Below are 17,111 nucleotides of genomic sequence, written 5' to 3'. Positions count from 1 at the left end.
GCCTGTGCGCCAGAACTGAAATCTACTCCAGCCAGGACATGGTGTAGATTACTGGTGTAATGTGCGTCACTGTTCTGAATAACATGTTGTTAAATGAGTTGGGCTGCAGAGGTCCCTCCAGTGGCCTGCCTCTTACCCACCCATAACCCACTCACTTTTTGAAAAAGTGGTGAGGGTGTGGAAAAAGCATAAAAGCTGCAAATTTTCTCATAAACCGGGACTTACACCAACATTTGTGACTTTTCTAAACCAGTAGTGTAGAGGTTTGATAAATGTCCCCCTATGTTCCTTGTGAAATCCTGAGACCTTTTAGAAAACTGCTAAAACGTGAGAAAGCTAGTCTACAAATGAATATGAAAATTATTATATTTTAGGAACATTCCCTACCCAGATGATGTCCCTGATTTATTCTGCAGTTGGCTTACTTTGAATGATGCTCTATGGTGTTATATTGTGGTGAGACCCCCGCCCCCCCTGCAATATGGTATACAGTCATAAATAACTGTACAGTATACAATGCTGCCTGCGGCATACAATATGGTGACCCAAAACAATGGCATACAGTTTCATACAGTTGCATAAATAAGAAATAATATGCGGTGGTCCTAGGTAGCCCCATCTTTAGCAGGGACAGCTGATGTGCCACTGCAAGGTCTCACACCCATACAGTTAGTCTGGAACTGTCTGCATTGGGTTACATCAGACCATTGGATACAAATGTCCTTTATATTCATAAATATAGAGTGCACAGAGTGTATATTTATCAAAGGCAGACTGGCCATAGACCCTACAGGGAAATTTCCAGGTGGACCAACTCCCAGGGGGCCACCCCAGCCCTCCTTATGGCCGCCAGCCGGGTACATAACATTCAGATACTTTCAGCATTAATTAATGCTGGGAGAATCAGGTACTTACCGGTATGCACCTAGCTGGCAGCTGCAGGTGCCCCCCTCAACTCAACTGTATTGCTATCCTCATAGTAGAATACTACAGCTGGATTTGAAAATCCACAACATGCCTTAAAATCGGATCAGAATTATTCTGCCAATGCGTGAATGCAGCTTTTGTAAAATGTTGAGAAATCTCAAAATGAAATCCCCACAACCAATCCACCACATCTGAACATAACCTAAAGGTGGATTTACACTGCTCGATAATTGGGCAGATTAGCAGGAACGAACCTTCCTGGGAACGCTCGTTCTCGACAAACTGTCCATCTAAGTGTGCCACTGATCACTCGATGAACGAGTGAAACGCTCATTCATCGGGTGATCTGGTGATTGATCCTGCCACATCAATCATCGTTTCTGGGCAGCAGATCGTGCGGTATAAACAGTGATCTGCTGCCAAAAAACAATGATTCTGTATGAGGACAAGGGATCGCAATAGCTACCCCTCGTCCTCATACTGTGGAGCAGATCACTGCATGTAAATTCAGAGCTCTCCTTCACTGACAGAACAGACGCCTGTGACAATCGGCTATATCATCGTGCGGTGTAAATCCGTATAAGTGCATTACTATGCTAAATATAGGATCTTTATTTATCTCCTAATAATGACACATATGTATTGTTCATTAACATAATATTTTCATTCACTTTTAGAATGCAATTGTAATGGACACTCTGATATATGCCACTTTGACATGCTTGTATACCAGGAAAACAAGGGCACCAGTGGCGGTGTATGTGAGGACTGTCAGCACAATACCAGAGGAAATCAGTGTGAACTGTGTAAATCGTACTTCTATCACGATCCTCTCAGAGACATATCTGATCCCAATACTTGTATCCGTAAGTGCAAATCATGTTTTCATGGATAACTGGTGAGAACCAGGTATAGGGCAGTTTATGTATTACTGATACAAGTTTTTCTGTATTTCTTGTGCAACTCATTGGAGAACTCATCTATAAAATAATATCAATGCACAGCAGGTTTCAGGTTGTTTGATTTGATCCAGAATAAAATAAATATAAAAAATAATATCTGAACTGATATGTACTCTTTCATTACATTGCTTCCCATAGGAAATGAGATCCATTTAAAAGAAAAATTTCATCAGAAAATGACCTACAGTTTAAATCTAATTTTTATGTTATACATATTTCTTAAGAATTTAAATTGGTTATTTTTAACATTCTATATCACTTTCTACCTATTTAGAAAAAAACATCATAAAAACTAGCATTTTTCACACTCAATTGGTTTTCTGTAGAGAACACTTTACAGAAGTTATCTTCTTATTATCACAAGCAGGATTGAAATGAAACACCTCTGAATCGATCCAAAGCAAAGTGAAGACAATCACCTTATTTTTGCACATTGCTTCCTGTACGCTCTGTGTACAAAACCTTTTCTTGAATTTGGGGAATTTTTTAAATAAAAGTTGTAAGTAACTTGGATTTATTTTTATTTTTATGATTTCATGCTTTTCTTCCAGCTTGTGATTGTGATCCAGATGGTACAAAAGGTAATGGCTTATGTGAAGGTAAAACAGACCACAAATTGGGAATCGTTGCCGGGACATGCTTATGTAAAGAAAATGTAGAAGGAATTCGCTGCACTCAGTGTAAACCTGGCTACTTCGGACTGAACGCCAATGACCCTGACGGATGTCAATGTAAGTAGCTGAGAGGAGTGGAAAATGACCAATTTATTATTCTTGCCAAAATTAATAATACATGAATAATTACCAAATCTCTTGTACTATCAAGCACTAATTCAAGTATTTTTCTCTTACAGACTGTGGATGCAACCCTTTTGGAACCCTGCCCTTCTCAGTGTGTGATGCCATTACTGGGCAATGCCAATGTCAGAGCCTTGCAACAGGCCGGTACTGTGATGAATGTCTAGTAAGTTTCATAAAGATGTCACCCCCTTTTGTCTTCAGTATGTGTACTTGTGTTATAAAGGATAAAAAAAATACACGCATACCTATCTACAAATTCTAAAGTAATAGAATGGAACAGAAATCACTTTGCTGGTGTGCAAAATATAATTTTTGGGATTATGTGATTTTGTTATTGGATTAAAAAACAAAAAAAGGCAATACCGAACAATAAGATAACCCATTACTTTCTATGCCGATGCTTTCATGGTTCCCACCAATCCTTGATAACATACCAGCAGATATAATGTACCATATCCATAGAAACACAGCAATGGCATTCATTAAAACAAGCAAGCCCTTAATGCCGGTGTATAGTCAGGTGACAGCCGTTTTGCGCTCTTTGCGCTTCATCGGGCCTTGGAAGGCAGGGATGGTAGTAGGGATATTCTTTAATGAAAATATGAATCTACTTTATTGCACAAAATGTGTTTTATAAATTGTAAAGCAGAAATGTTAGAAATGATTACACTGGAGATTTTTTATTTAGGGGTGGATTTATATATGAAGTACTCAGTAATACAAATGTTACAGTTGAGAGATGTAAAGCCTTGCTATTCACCATATTAGCCTCCAGGTGTCAGTGTTGTTGCAAAATCCCCTGAATGGGAAGCAAAAGTCCACAAAAGAAAGACATATGTATAACAGCACAACCCACAGCTTTAGTTCAAGTTTATTTCAGTGTAAGGTAAAGCACAATATAATGTACTTATAAAATGTGTCGATTAAAACAAAGGCCAAAGGAAGGTAAAGATAATTTTATAAAAATTAAGCTAAACATAAAATCTATAAGAAAACATTAAGTTGCTTCCAATGGTGATATATAGTAACATAGTTTATAAAGCCGAAAAAAGACATCTGTCCATCCAGTTCAGCCTGTTATCCTGCAAGTTGATCCAGAGGAAGGCAAAAAAAAAAAAACGTGAGATAGAAGACAATCTTTATCACTTAAGGGGAAAAAAATTCCTTCCCGACTCCAATCAGGCAATCAGAATAACTCCCTGGATCAACGACCCCTCTCTAGTAGCTATATCCTGTAATATTATTAAGCTCCAGAAATACATCCAGGCCCCTCTTGAACTCTTTTAGTGAACTCACTATCACCACCTCCTCAGGCAGAGAGTTCCATAGTCTCACTGCTCTTACCATAAAGAATCCTCTTCTATGTTTGTGTACAAACCTTCTTTCCTCCAGACGCAGAGGATGTCCCCTCGTCACAGTCACAGTCCTGGGGATAAATAGATGATGGGATAGATCTCTGTACTGTCCCCTGATATATTTATACATATTTATCAGATCTCCTCTCAGTCGTCTTTTTTCTAAAGTGACTAACCCTAATGTTGTTTAACCTTTCAGGGTACTGTAGTCCATTCATTCCAGTTATTACTTTAGTTCCCTCCTCTGAACCCTCTCCAGCTCTGCTATGTCTGCCTTGTTCACAAGAGCCCAGAACTGTACACAGTACTCCATGTGTGGTCCGACTAGTGATTTGTAAAGTGGTAGGACTATGTTCTCATTACGGGCATCTATGCCCCTTTTGATGCAACCCATTATCTCATTGGCCTTGGCAGCAGCTGCCTGACACTGGTTTCTACAGCTTAGTTTGCTGTTCACCAAAATTTCTAGGTCCTTTTCCATGTCAGTGTTACCCAGTGTTTTACCATTTAGTATGTACGGGTGACTTGCATTATTCCTTCCCATGTGCATAACTTTACATTTGTCAGTGTTAAACCTCATCTGCCACTTATCTGCCCAAGCCTCCAATCTATCCAGATCGCTCTGTAGTAGTATACTGTCCTCTTCAGTGTTAATTACTTTACACAGTTTAGTGTTATCTGCGAAACTTGATATTATACTGTGCAAGCCTTCTACAAGATCATGATAAATACATTTAAGAGAATAGGGCCCAATACTGACCCCTGTGGTACCCCACTAGTGACAGTGACCCAATCTGAGTATGTACCATTAATAACCACCCTCTGTTTTCTATCACTGAGCCAGTTACTTACCCACTTTACAGACGTTTTCTCCCAGTCCGAGCATTCTCATTTTATATACTAACCTTTTATGTGGTACAGTGTCAAACGCTTTGGAGAAGTCCATATATACGGCATCCATTGATTAGCCAAGGTCAAGTCTAGAACTTACCTCCTCATAGAAACTGATTAAATTAGTTTGAGATGATCGATCCCTCATGAAGCCATGCTGATATGGCGTTATTTGCTTATTTTCATTGAGGTACTGTCATGGTGCAGTTTACCGTGACGTGGTTTGCCGTGCAGGCTGGCTGCACGCCTTTTGCGTACTGGCTGCGGGTGGTTCCGTGTAGGCTGGTTGCTTTTGGCTGCATGCTGGCTGCGGTATATAGTGTGAACCTGCCCGTCTGTTTGTGTACCCCCTCTCGCTGTATCGTGTCCCTGTGGTTATGTCAGGTTGGTTGCGCTCTTGAGTACTGACTGCAGTGTTCCATGCTTGCTGGTTAACCTCCCCTAGTCGATCCCTGGGTGTGTCCTTTCAGGTGCGCTCATTAGGCCCCCTGCACACGGCCGTGTTTCACAGCCGTGTGCGGGCCGTGGAACCGCGGCCTGGATCCCTCCTGAGAGCAGGAGCGCACGGCGTCACTGGTTGCTATGACGCCGTGCGCTCCCTGCTGCCGCCGCAATACAGTAATACACTGGTATGATCTATACCAGTGTATTACTGTACTGTGCCGGCAGCAGGGAGCGCACGGAGTCATAGCAACCAGTGACGCCGTGCGCTCCTGCTCTCAGGAGGGATCCAGGCCGCGGTTCCACGGCCCGCACACGGCTGTGAAACACGGCCGTGTGCAGGGGGCCTAAGGCTGCTATTTCTGCCTTTGAGTGTGGAGTGTTGAGGTCAGTCTTGGTCAGTCTGTTTTTGTCTTGTCTTGTGGGTGCTTCACCCTTTTGCTCAGTGAGGAGTCTTGATCAGTCTGTTCTGTCTTGTCTTGTGGGTGTTTCACCCTTTTGCTCTGTGTAGTCTGTTTATGTTTGTCTTGCCAGGTTTTGCCCTTTGCTGCTGACCCAAGGGGTACTACCATCTACACCTCGGTGTGTTCCGCCTGGTTCTGTATTGTTGTCTTCTGGCCCTGTACCTTGCCTTGTACTGTCTTGTATCTGTATAGCCTAGCAGAGATTATCTGCGTCTAATCTATGTTCCTGTTTTTGTCTGTCTGGCAGTCCTTACTGCTTCTGGTGTTCTGTTCATGTCTGCCCATGTCCGCCTTCGGAAGAGGGTTCTTATGTTCCCCGGAGGGGAAATGCCTGAATGCCCGAATGTGAATGCCATTCCCTGCTCTGCCTGTTCTGTGCAGCTCTGCCTGGGGCCACTTATCTTCTATTGCTTACGGCGCAGGTAACTGCTTCTGTCTCTGCTCTGCCTGTTCTGTGCAGCTCTTGCTGGGGCTGCTTAGCTTCTATTGCTTGCAGTGCAGGTAACTGCTTCTGTCATTGCTCTGCCTGTTCTGTGCTGCTCTTCCTGGGGTTGCCTTGCTTCTATTGTGCTTGGGGCACAGGCAGTGGCGGATCCAGGGGGGGGGGCAACGGGGCAATTGCCCCCCCCGAGCTGGCGGCGGCGGCAGCGGGGCACAGGGAGATGAGCGCTTCCATTGTGGAAGCGCTCATCTCCAGTCATCTGTATCGCTGTCCTCAGGACAGCGATACAGATGCCTGCCTGTGCTGCGGCAGGGAAGGGAGAGGCGTGTCTCTTTCCCTTCCTCTGATAGGCTGCCGGCCTAGTGGCCTGCAGCCTATCAGAGGCCGGCGCAGGCGGCGTGATGACGTCATCACGCTGCCTGAGCCATACAGCGTGGGACACAGGCCAGAAGAGGCCTGCATCGTATCGCTGACATGGAGGTAAGTATGTGTGTGTTTTTTTTTTCATTATATACAATACTTTTACTGGCACCTGGGGGCTGTTATTACTGGCAAAGGGGGGCTGTTATTACTGGCCAAGGGGGGCTGTTATTACTGGCAAAGGGGGGCTCTTATTACTGGGGGCTGTTATTACTGGCAAAGGGGGGCTGTTATTACTGGCAAAGGGGGGCTCTTATTACTGAGGGCTCTTATTACTGGCAAAGGGGGGCTCTTATTACTGGGGGCTGTTATTACTGGCAAAGGGGGGCTCTTATTACTGGCAAAGGGGGGCTCTTATTACTGGCAAAGGGGGGCTCTTATTACTGGGGGCTGTTATTACTGGCAAAGAGGAGCTGTTATTACTGGCAAAGGGGGGCTCTTATTACTGGCAAAGGGGGGCTCTTATTACTGGGGGCTCTTATTACTGGCACAGAGGGCCTGTTATTACTGGGGGCTCTTATTACTGGGGGCTCTTATTACTGGCTCAGAGGGGCTGTTATTACTGGCACAGAGGGGCTGTTATTACTGGCACAGAGGAGCTGTTATTACTGGGGGCTGTTATTACTGGCAAAGGGGGGCTATTATTACTGGCAAAGGGGGGCTGTTATTACTGGCAAAGGGGGGCTGTTATTACTGGGGGCTGTTATTACTGGCAAAGGGGGGCTATTATTACTGGCAAAGGGGGGCTCTTATTACTGGCAAAGGGGGGCTCTTATTACTGGGGGCTCTTATTACTGGAAAAGGGGGGCTCTTATTACTGGGGGCTCTTATTACTGGCAAAGGAGGGCTCTTATTACTGGGGGCTGTTATTACTGGCAAAGGGGGGCTGTTATTACTGGCAAAGGGGGGCTGTTATTACTGGCAAAGGGGGTATCTTAATACTGGGGGCTGTTATTACTGGCAAAGGGGAGCTGTTATTACTGGGGGCTCTTATTACTGGCAAAGGGGGCTCTTATTACTGGGGGCTCTTATTACTGGCACAGAGGGGCTGTTATTACTGGCCAAGGGGGGCTGTTATTACTGGCAAAGGGGGGCTCTTATTACTGGGGGCTGTTATTACTGGCAAAGGGGGGCTGTTATTACTGGCAAAGGGGGGCTCTTATTACTGAGGGCTCTTATTACTGGCAAAGGGGGGCTCTTATTACTGGGGGCTGTTATTACTGGCAAAGGGGGGCTCTTATTACTGGCAAAGGGGGGCTCTTATTACTGGCAAAGGGGGGCTCTTATTACTGGGGGCTGTTATTACTGGCAAAGAGGAGCTGTTATTACTGGCAAAGGGGGGCTCTTATTACTGGCAAAGGGGGGCTCTTATTACTGGGGGCTCTTATTACTGGCACAGAGGGCCTGTTATTACTGGGGGCTCTTATTACTGGGGGCTCTTATTACTGGCTCAGAGGGGCTGTTATTACTGGCACAGAGGGGCTGTTATTACTGGCACAGAGGAGCTGTTATTACTGGGGGCTGTTATTACTGGCACAGGGGGGCTGTTATTACTGGCAAAGGGGGGCTGTTATTACTGGCAAAGGGGGGCTGTTATTACTGGGGGCTGTTATTACTGGCAAAGGGGGGCTCTTATTACTGGCAAAGGGGGGCTCTTATTACTGGGGGCTCTTATTACTGGAAAAGGGGGGCTCTTATTACTGGGGGCTCTTATTACTGGCAAAGGAGGGCTCTTATTACTGGGGGCTGTTATTACTGGCAAAGGGGGGCTGTTATTACTGGCAAAGGGGGGCTGTTATTACTGGCAAAGGGGGTATCTTAATACTGGGGGCTGTTATTACTGGCAAAGGGGAGCTGTTATTACTGGGGGCTCTTATTACTGGCAAAGGGGGCTCTTATTACTGGGGGCTCTTATTACTGGCACAGAGGGGCTGTTATTACTGGGGGCTGTTATTACTGGGGGCTCTTATTACTGGCTCAGAGGGGCTGTTATTACTGGCACAGAGGGGCTGTTATTACTGGGGGCTGTTATTACTGGCACAGAGGGGCTGTTATTACTGGGGGCTGTTATTACTGGCACAGGGGGGCTGTTATTACTGGGGGCTGCTATTACTGGCACAGGGGGGCTATTATTACTGGCACATGATTGGGGGCACTATAGGGGCATCTACTGAGGCCACAAAGAAGGGGTATTTTATATGGGCTCTCTGTACAGTACAATTTTATACCGGGACACATTATGGTGGGTACTATGGGGAAGGGGGGAGAGGAGTATTATGGGGTCATCTACGGGGGGCACTAAGAAGGGGTATTTTATACTTGCAAATTATGGGGGACACTGAGGGCATCTACTGGAGCATTTTATACTGGTACATTATGGGGGGCACTAGGAGGAAGGAGGGTGTGGAGCACTATGGGGTCATTTACTAGGGGCACTATATAGGGGTATTTTATACTGGCACATTATGGGGGCACTATGGGGACATTAGCTCAACTGGGGGCATTACAAGGGGGTATTTTTTGCACTGTCACATTATAAGGAGAATTATTTCTACTGGGGGGGGGCATTATGGTGGGCTTTATTACTCCCCTATGGTATGAGCGCCCTAGTAGCAGCACCATCCTCTCCCTGCTCTGCTATCCCTCTGCCCTTTCTCCAAATCGTTATTATGAAATCTTTCTCATAAGGATTAAACACATCAGCTCTGCCGAGCCCCCGGCCAAAGTGTGGAAGTGGCGTCCGAGATCCCCAAGGGCCAAGCCAAGTAACTGTGAGTGTTCATGTGAAATATGATTGTTATACACATATAGCCTACACTGTGTAGTCTGTTCTATAAGCACCATTGTTTTGAGGCGGCGGACAGAAAATAATCTGAAAGTGCCCCTCCCGAGACCAGGCTCTGGATCCGCCACTGGGCACAGGTATCTACTTCTGCTTCTTTTCTGTTTTGCCTGCCTGTCTGTGGACTCAATGTACTGTCGGTACCTTGTCTGGTATCTCCGTGCCGCCTGATCCTTCTGCCACTGACTCGGTTTACGTTCTGGAGAAGCCCCTGGCAACTACCTTCGGCCCAAGCCTATCCCCTCACCATCTGAGGTTCTAGTGAAGACCAGGTAGCTGCTTAGTTACGCCCCTCCAGAGTATTGCTAGTCAGTGGCGCAGTGGGTCCACACCCACTGATCTATTTCAGTACATTGAGGTCTTTTGTTATAGTCATTGTCACGTGTTTTGGTTCCTTTGTAATAAATTATTTGTTCTGTGGTTCTTGGCCTGTTTTCCTTGTATCCTGCTCGCTTGAGGTCCCCCTGGTGACATCCGGCACTTGACAGGTACTCCAAGATAGCATTTGTTAGAAAACCTTTAAATAGTTTACCCATGACAGATGTTAAACTTACTGGCCTATAGTTTCCAGGCTCTGTTTTTGGACCCATTTTGAATAATGGTACCACATTTGCTATGCGCCAATACCGTGGAACACTCCCTGTCAGTATAGAGTCATTAAATATCATAAATAAGGGTCTGGTTATGACATTACTTAATTCTCTTAGGATACAGGGGTGTATGCCATCTGGTCCTGGCGATTTTGTCTATTTTAATCTTTTTAAGATGCTGCTGTACTTCTTCCTGGGCCAGACAGGGCACTTTTAATGTGGAATTTACTTTTACATTACAGTTTACTTTCCTTAGTGAATAAGGTGAAGAACAAATATTTTAGTTTGGCTGCTTTTATTAGTTTTTTTACATATTCTATTTTTTTCCTTATAGTTTTTCAGTGCTTCCTTGCTACCCTCCTGTTTTAGTGTTTTAAATGCTTTATTTTTGTTATTTATTGCTTTCTTTACATTTCTATTTATCCACATTGTGTTTTTTTCTTGTTCCTTAATATTTTATTCCCATAAGGTATTTATCTCTCACAATTAGATTTTAGGATGTTTTTAAAAATATATCCCATTTTGTGGCTGTATTTTTATTTTTGAGGACTTTGTCGCAGTTAGTTAGGCCTATAGCCTCTCTTAGTTGGCTAAATTTAGCTGTTTTGAAGTTTGGTATTTTTGTTCCTCCCTGAAGAAACGCTATTTTGAATGACAATTGGAAGGTTATTACTATATGGTCACTATTTCCCAGGTGTCCCCCAACCTGCATATCTGTTGTTCTGTCAAGTCAATTGGTTTCTAAGTCCAGTATGACTGTCCCTCTAGTCGAATCCGGAACCATATGTGTTTGTCTATATTGTATTTTCATTTGTGTATATATATATATGACTTGTAAATAGATGTCCATTGTCGTTTTACATTTCAGCCTGGCTATTGGGGACTTGGAAACAGTCTATATCCTTGTTCAGCATGCAACTGTGATATTGGAGGTGCACATATGAGTTTGTAAGTATAAAACACAGTATTTACTGCATTTTATTTTTGCTATATGAAAAAAATGGTTACTAGTAGTAACATATAATGTATGATTTGCCAGATGTTTTGATTATAAGCATGAAAACATTGCGAAGCAATTGGCCAGATTTATCAATGCACATACATCCGATTTCTGTCAAATATACACTGAAAAATATGACATTCAGGTCTAACACTGCATTTATTAAGCCACGCTTCCATGTTTTCTAACACATATGAAAGTGGCAGTAAAAGTGAATATACGGTAATATGAATGCCATTCTTTTTAAAGCAATTGTCAGCAAACTGGTTCAGGTGCACTGATAAATGTGCCCTATTTCATCAGTAAAAGGCTACAGGCACACGACCGTATGTGTTTTGCGGTCCGCAAATTGCAGATCGGCAAAAAAAAGGATGACGTCATCCGTTTTTTTTTGTTTTTTTTTTAATAGATTTATTATATATGCCTATCCTTGTTCGCAAAACGGACAAGAATAGGACATGCTCTATTTTTTTTTGTGGAATGGAACCACGGACAATGGGCGTGGAAAACAAACGGTTGACTATTTGCATTATTTAGCAGCTCCCTAGAAATGAATGGGTACGCATCCTATCAGCACAAAAAAACTGAATGGACGCGGAAACAAAATACGTTCGTGTGCATGTAGCCAAAGCCTGTGATATGACTAACTAAAGTTAGGTTCACAGCTTGTGGCATACTTTTTATTTTTCTGTTCCAGTCTGTGAAGAAAAGAAAAAAAGAGTCAGATGTATCATATGATGTACGTACATGCCTGTACACAGATCTCATAGGGCCCCACAGCAAAACGTATTATGGGTTCCACTGCCCCACATAGTTTCCCAGTATGCATCTTCAAACACTCTCAGGCAACGTGAAATGCAAAGTGTGACTCCCAATTCTCTTATTAAGTGGAAGAAATTTTTTATAAAAAAAACTGTATTATAAAAGTCATCCTTTGCATCACCCACTTTATCAAATTTCTATGTTAAAACAATTAGAACATACACTCATTCCAAACATCGTATTTCTCAATGTATTTACACAAGACAATTAATATAAATACCAGTATTTATCGGATTATAAAATGCACCTAGGATTTGGAGTAGGAAAATAAGAATAAAAAATATTTTTCATCGCACCTCAGAGGAGACCCCCAGTCCTATTAAGACCCCAGAATGAGACCCCCATTCTTCATCAGACCTCAGATCAGAAACCAAAATCAGACCCCCAAGCTCCTTCAGACCTCAGATCAGACCCTCATCAGACCCCCAAGCTTCATCAGCCTCAGATCAGACCCAATCAGACCTCAGATCAGACCCCATCAGCCTCAGATCAGACATTAAAAAAAATAAATAAACTTACCTCACTTGTTCCAGATGGCACTGATACTCACTTACTGCTCCCTGGTCTTATTTCAGCACGTGCTGCACTGTGACCTGACATCGCACAGCGTCAGGTTATAGTGCATGCCTATGTGCACTACATCCTGGCGCTGTACGCCATCAGGACACCCTGCAGAGCAGAGCCCAGAAGAACAGGTGAGTAGAGCCAGTGCAGCACTTCCTTCACTGCTCCATGCACTTCCTGCATGCTGATGACCGCTTCAATAAGTGGTCATTAGCCATCAGACTATAACATTCACTGCCAATTTTCCTCACTTTTAGGAGGGAAAAGTGCATCTTACAGTTATATATAAATCTCCATGCTTTGCCTCATGTAGTGTAGTATAAAATTGTCTGCCTGCAGCCACCATTAGGGGGAGCTCACTGCATCGGAATTTATATAGTTACCATTCATATCAATTAACTCTGTAAATTATTCCTTTGAACTGAGCTCCCTCTTGTGGTGGCTGCCAGAAAATGTAGGGAATTGATGTTAGGAACATGAAAAACAGTTCAGCACCGGCCTCCCCCTCCCAAGTCATAGTCTGTCTCCATGATGCCACCAAAAGAGCCACATGGACCCCACTGCTTATGTCGGACAAAATATCACAGCATATTGTGCAATTTTGTCCTGAATTTTTCCCAGAATCTGTGACAAGCACTCCTAATGGGAGCTCTGTCACAGATGTGAACTTGGTTTCATTGTATGTATGGGTAATTTTCATGCTGATTATATAGTATATACAAATGTTTTCTATTTTTGTTTGATTTCAGATGCTCACAAAGCACTGGTCAGTGTGACTGTCTTCCTAACATTGTAGGACTTCAATGTAATGAGCCTGCAAATGGATATTATATTGTGCCGCTAGATTATTATATTTATGAGGCAGAGAAAGCCCAAGCCCTCTCCGGATCTGCAACCATAGTGAGTCACAATCAATTGTACAACATTCCATAGCATTTTTCTAGAAAGATTCTTTTTTGGGGGAAATACTATACGTTTTGTGGTGATTTTCAGTTGTATTAAGCTTCTTTGATTAGGCTTTGCTGGCTATAGCAACCTGTCACAGCATAGATTTTATTTTTTCCAGGTCACATAAAGAAATTATAGTTTGGTATTTTTAATATACAGCACATATAATGAGGCAGGGGATGAGATATGGAGACCAGAGGACAGGCTGAGATACCTGTCTCTATATGTCTCACATAGCTGAAGATGGATTCTCTGTACCAGTGCTGAGTTAAAGGTTTGCTAAAGGGACACTTTACCGGCAGCCTTCCAAAAAAATATAACATATTTTCCTAATAAAATGTATCACAAACATGACTGCCTCTAGACATTAAAGAATTTTGCACAAAGGTGTCCATAGCCATTGTTTGCACCAGTTCATCCTAAAACATGTCCAGCTTACGCTACCTATGAAATTGCTTTCAGGTTAACCCAACACCCATGTCAAAATGCAAAGATTACTTCCTTAAACAAGGAATAGATTTCCGATTTGAAAATGGTAGAATAATACTGAGAAATATGAGGAAAAGAAGGCGACAGGCACAGGTAATGTTTGCCTTATAGGTTGTAGTATAGTGACTGCTGACATCTCCTGCCTCCCCGACAGTGTAATGTGTACTGATTTATTCCAGGAAATGGTTCCATATGGCACAGAGGGTGTGGTGGAGCTGGTATTGAGGCCACCAAGTCCTGAAAAGCCTATAACGTGGACAGGACCTGGATTTGCACGTGTTCTAAATGGGGCTGGACTGAGATTTACTGTGAACAACATCCCTTACTCCATGGACTTCATCATCACCATTAGATATGAGCCAGAGGTCAATACAGAGATTCCTATAAAAGAATCAGTGGCAACTAATTTATAATTTCATTCTTTTATTAACTTTTTTTTACTTATTTTACTTATTGATCATTACTTTATCTGTATTAATAGTCACTGGAAGACTGGACAGCAAGAATTACAATGAATCTACCGCATGGTGCAGAGAGTGAATATTGCAAGAATAGGACACCCTGGTCTGAGGGGTATACATTGAATCTTCCTGCTAATTCAAGGTAAAATACAGCATGCAACTTTGGTGATAATTTGTGTATGAGTACGTATAACTTTTAACAGTATAGGTTGTAATCATTGTACTAGTGGTAAAAAAAGCGTAAAGGAGGCCTTTGGCAGTGACTAATGATACCCATATGTGCAGCTGAGAAGTAGGGTATGGCCCCGCAGTCATTTCTCCTGATGCAGTTTTGGTAGCCTAAGCTTGGGGTGAATTAAAAAAAGGTCATATCAGTCCTTTTATTTATGTCTTTCTTTTATGATCCACTCCTGATTTTGGCTTCCAAAATTGCGTCAGGAAACCTGACTGTGTTGATATACCCTAATAGTCACTAATTACGCCAGCACAACATAGCTATAAAAACGATTACAGCATCTATTTATCAAACGGAGGCCACGTAATGTTATATGCGTTATGTATTATCTACCCTTAACGGTCATATTTCATCTACAGGTTAGCTATGCTGAATTCATCTGTTTGCCTGGACCCTGGCAAAGAATACCAAATAGATATCTATTTTTCTCAAGCATCACACACAAACACTAATAGTAAATTTCATATTCTAATTGATTCGGTAAGTAACATAACACAATGCAGATGTATATTATAAACAAATCTTAAAGGGGTTGTCAGGGCTTTTAGTATTGATGACTTATCCTCAGGATAGGTCATCAATATCAGATCGGCGGGGGTGTCGGGTGATATTGATGACCTATCCTGAGGATAGGTCATCAATAGTAAAAGCCCGGACAAACCCATTAAATTGGGTTTCCAATAAAAGAAATCTGCTTAAATGTAACAATAAAGCAGTGCCCCAATCTTAAGGAATACATCCTCTTCCCCGGGGTCTCAGGACCTCCACATTCGGCTTGGTCTCAGCATAGAACACTGGCCCACATTTACTGCCTACATTTATACAATCTTAAAATGCACCAAATGTATCACAGTGGCTGATGCTGGAGGATAAATCTGCAGCCTCTTTAGACGTTTGTAGTCAAATTTATACCACTTGTTTTTTTGCTTAGCTTACTCTAAAAGTTTATCCACGTGCCCCAAAAATCCCAGTGTACCAGAAATCTATCTTAATGCACCAGTTCTGAACACCCAAAAACTTTAGACCAGCTCTAATTTAGTCTAGTCTGTGCCACTTTTATGCTCCAGAATTGTGGATTTCAGTGTCATAGTTATATCTAAAGGGTAGACATAAGTTAGTTGAAAACCAAGATATATCAAAGGATGTCCAGAAAAAGAATTATTTTGGGTGGATCTGAATAACAGGCGGTCTAAATGTAAGGTGTACCAAAATGTTGGCACAAACAATGCCAAGACAGTGGTGCAAGCATCATAATAAATGGGCCACTGCATGTGACCTATGCTGTGTGTGAAGGGGGCTCTATAGTGTACAGAACACGGAACACCTTACAAAGAAACATATGTTCAATGGGACAAGAAGGACCCTTTTACTAATTTTGGAAATGTGCTTATATATTGACTTAAAGGTTTTATTCTTCATGTAAAGCCTCCTTAGATGATTATGCCATATGCTGAAATGCCAAAACAATATGTAATAATTCAATGTTCCATGGTGACATATGTACCGTATTGAAGAGTTATGAAGAATATAGCTGTGGCCTTTTCCAAAGTTTAGTCAATATTTGCTTGCTGTTCAGAGGAAATCTTGAATGCACATATTTTACTGAAGCAAGAAAGTCATTTATGCATGCTGCGCTCTACAAGTTCTTTCTTGCTTGCATTCCACCAGTCTCTTTGTATGTGATGTCAGTGGAAAGATATTAAAGGTAAGATGAAATCTGTGCATGTAAGTCCCATGTGAACTTTGACATAATGAGTATAACAGATGACATATGCAGTATATCTTTCACTGAGCGTCACAATATAAATGCAGATACAGTCAATATACAATCATTTTTATGAACTTAATGATTTGCTTTTAACTAACATTTTCTATCCCTCACAGCTTGGACTGATTCCCCAGATTGCTTCTGTACGCAATCTATGCACGGAAATGGAATTAGAAGAGTATGAATATTATAACTGCATTCAGATTGCCTCAGACATTGGAACAGAACTTCTACCGGATGTGTGCGAGAGGCTTATATTTAGTATGTCTGCCCGCATACACAATGGAGCTCTCAGTAAGTGTCTGTTCCGCCTAGATGCATATACTGTATGCAGATAACTGCTGTGACAAGACGTTTTTTATATTTTAGTAGTGAACTGATAATCATGAGCTTCATGGTATGAAGAGTTTGCATTCACTGTGTCTAGTATTCCGTCATCCACACCTGAAAGGAAGAGAATCTTTTAACATTCCAGTAAAAAGTGCATTCCGATCTGATACCGACCCCGAAGGCAGACATTCTCAAGAATATTATCCTGGGCTCTACAAACCAAATGAAATAGGAAATATTACCTTAGGCAATGAATGTCACAGTGATTGAGGCTGGCAAGAAGTCTACTTCACAATCAGGTTCAGTCACCACAGAACTGATAAAATGATAATTATGTCATTCATCTCTCTAAGCTAACTA

General features: G+C 42.4%; 1 protein-coding gene across 1 annotated transcript in view; it reads left to right on the top strand.

Moving 5' to 3' along the window:
- LAMB4 (laminin subunit beta 4) overlaps positions 1-17,111 on the top strand; it is a 139,819-nt gene that overhangs the window by 20,843 nt on the left and 101,865 nt on the right. Inside the window, exons 9-18 of the mRNA XM_044277174.1 lie at positions 1,605-1,793; positions 2,441-2,620; positions 2,743-2,852; positions 11,003-11,082; positions 13,270-13,420; positions 13,931-14,037; positions 14,112-14,322; positions 14,439-14,560; positions 15,013-15,133; positions 16,538-16,715. Coding sequence (XP_044133109.1) covers positions 1,605-1,793; positions 2,441-2,620; positions 2,743-2,852; positions 11,003-11,082; positions 13,270-13,420; positions 13,931-14,037; positions 14,112-14,322; positions 14,439-14,560; positions 15,013-15,133; positions 16,538-16,715 — 1,449 coding nt within the window. The remainder of the gene's footprint in view (positions 1-1,604; positions 1,794-2,440; positions 2,621-2,742; positions 2,853-11,002; positions 11,083-13,269; positions 13,421-13,930; positions 14,038-14,111; positions 14,323-14,438; positions 14,561-15,012; positions 15,134-16,537; positions 16,716-17,111) is intronic.

The sequence above is a fragment of the Bufo gargarizans genome, chromosome 2, assembly GCF_014858855.1.
Source record: "Bufo gargarizans isolate SCDJY-AF-19 chromosome 2, ASM1485885v1, whole genome shotgun sequence".
NCBI classification, from domain to species: Eukaryota; Metazoa; Chordata; class Amphibia; order Anura; family Bufonidae; genus Bufo; species Bufo gargarizans.
Note: the sequence above shows the minus strand (reverse complement) of the source record. Positions and strands in the feature narration are given on the sequence as shown.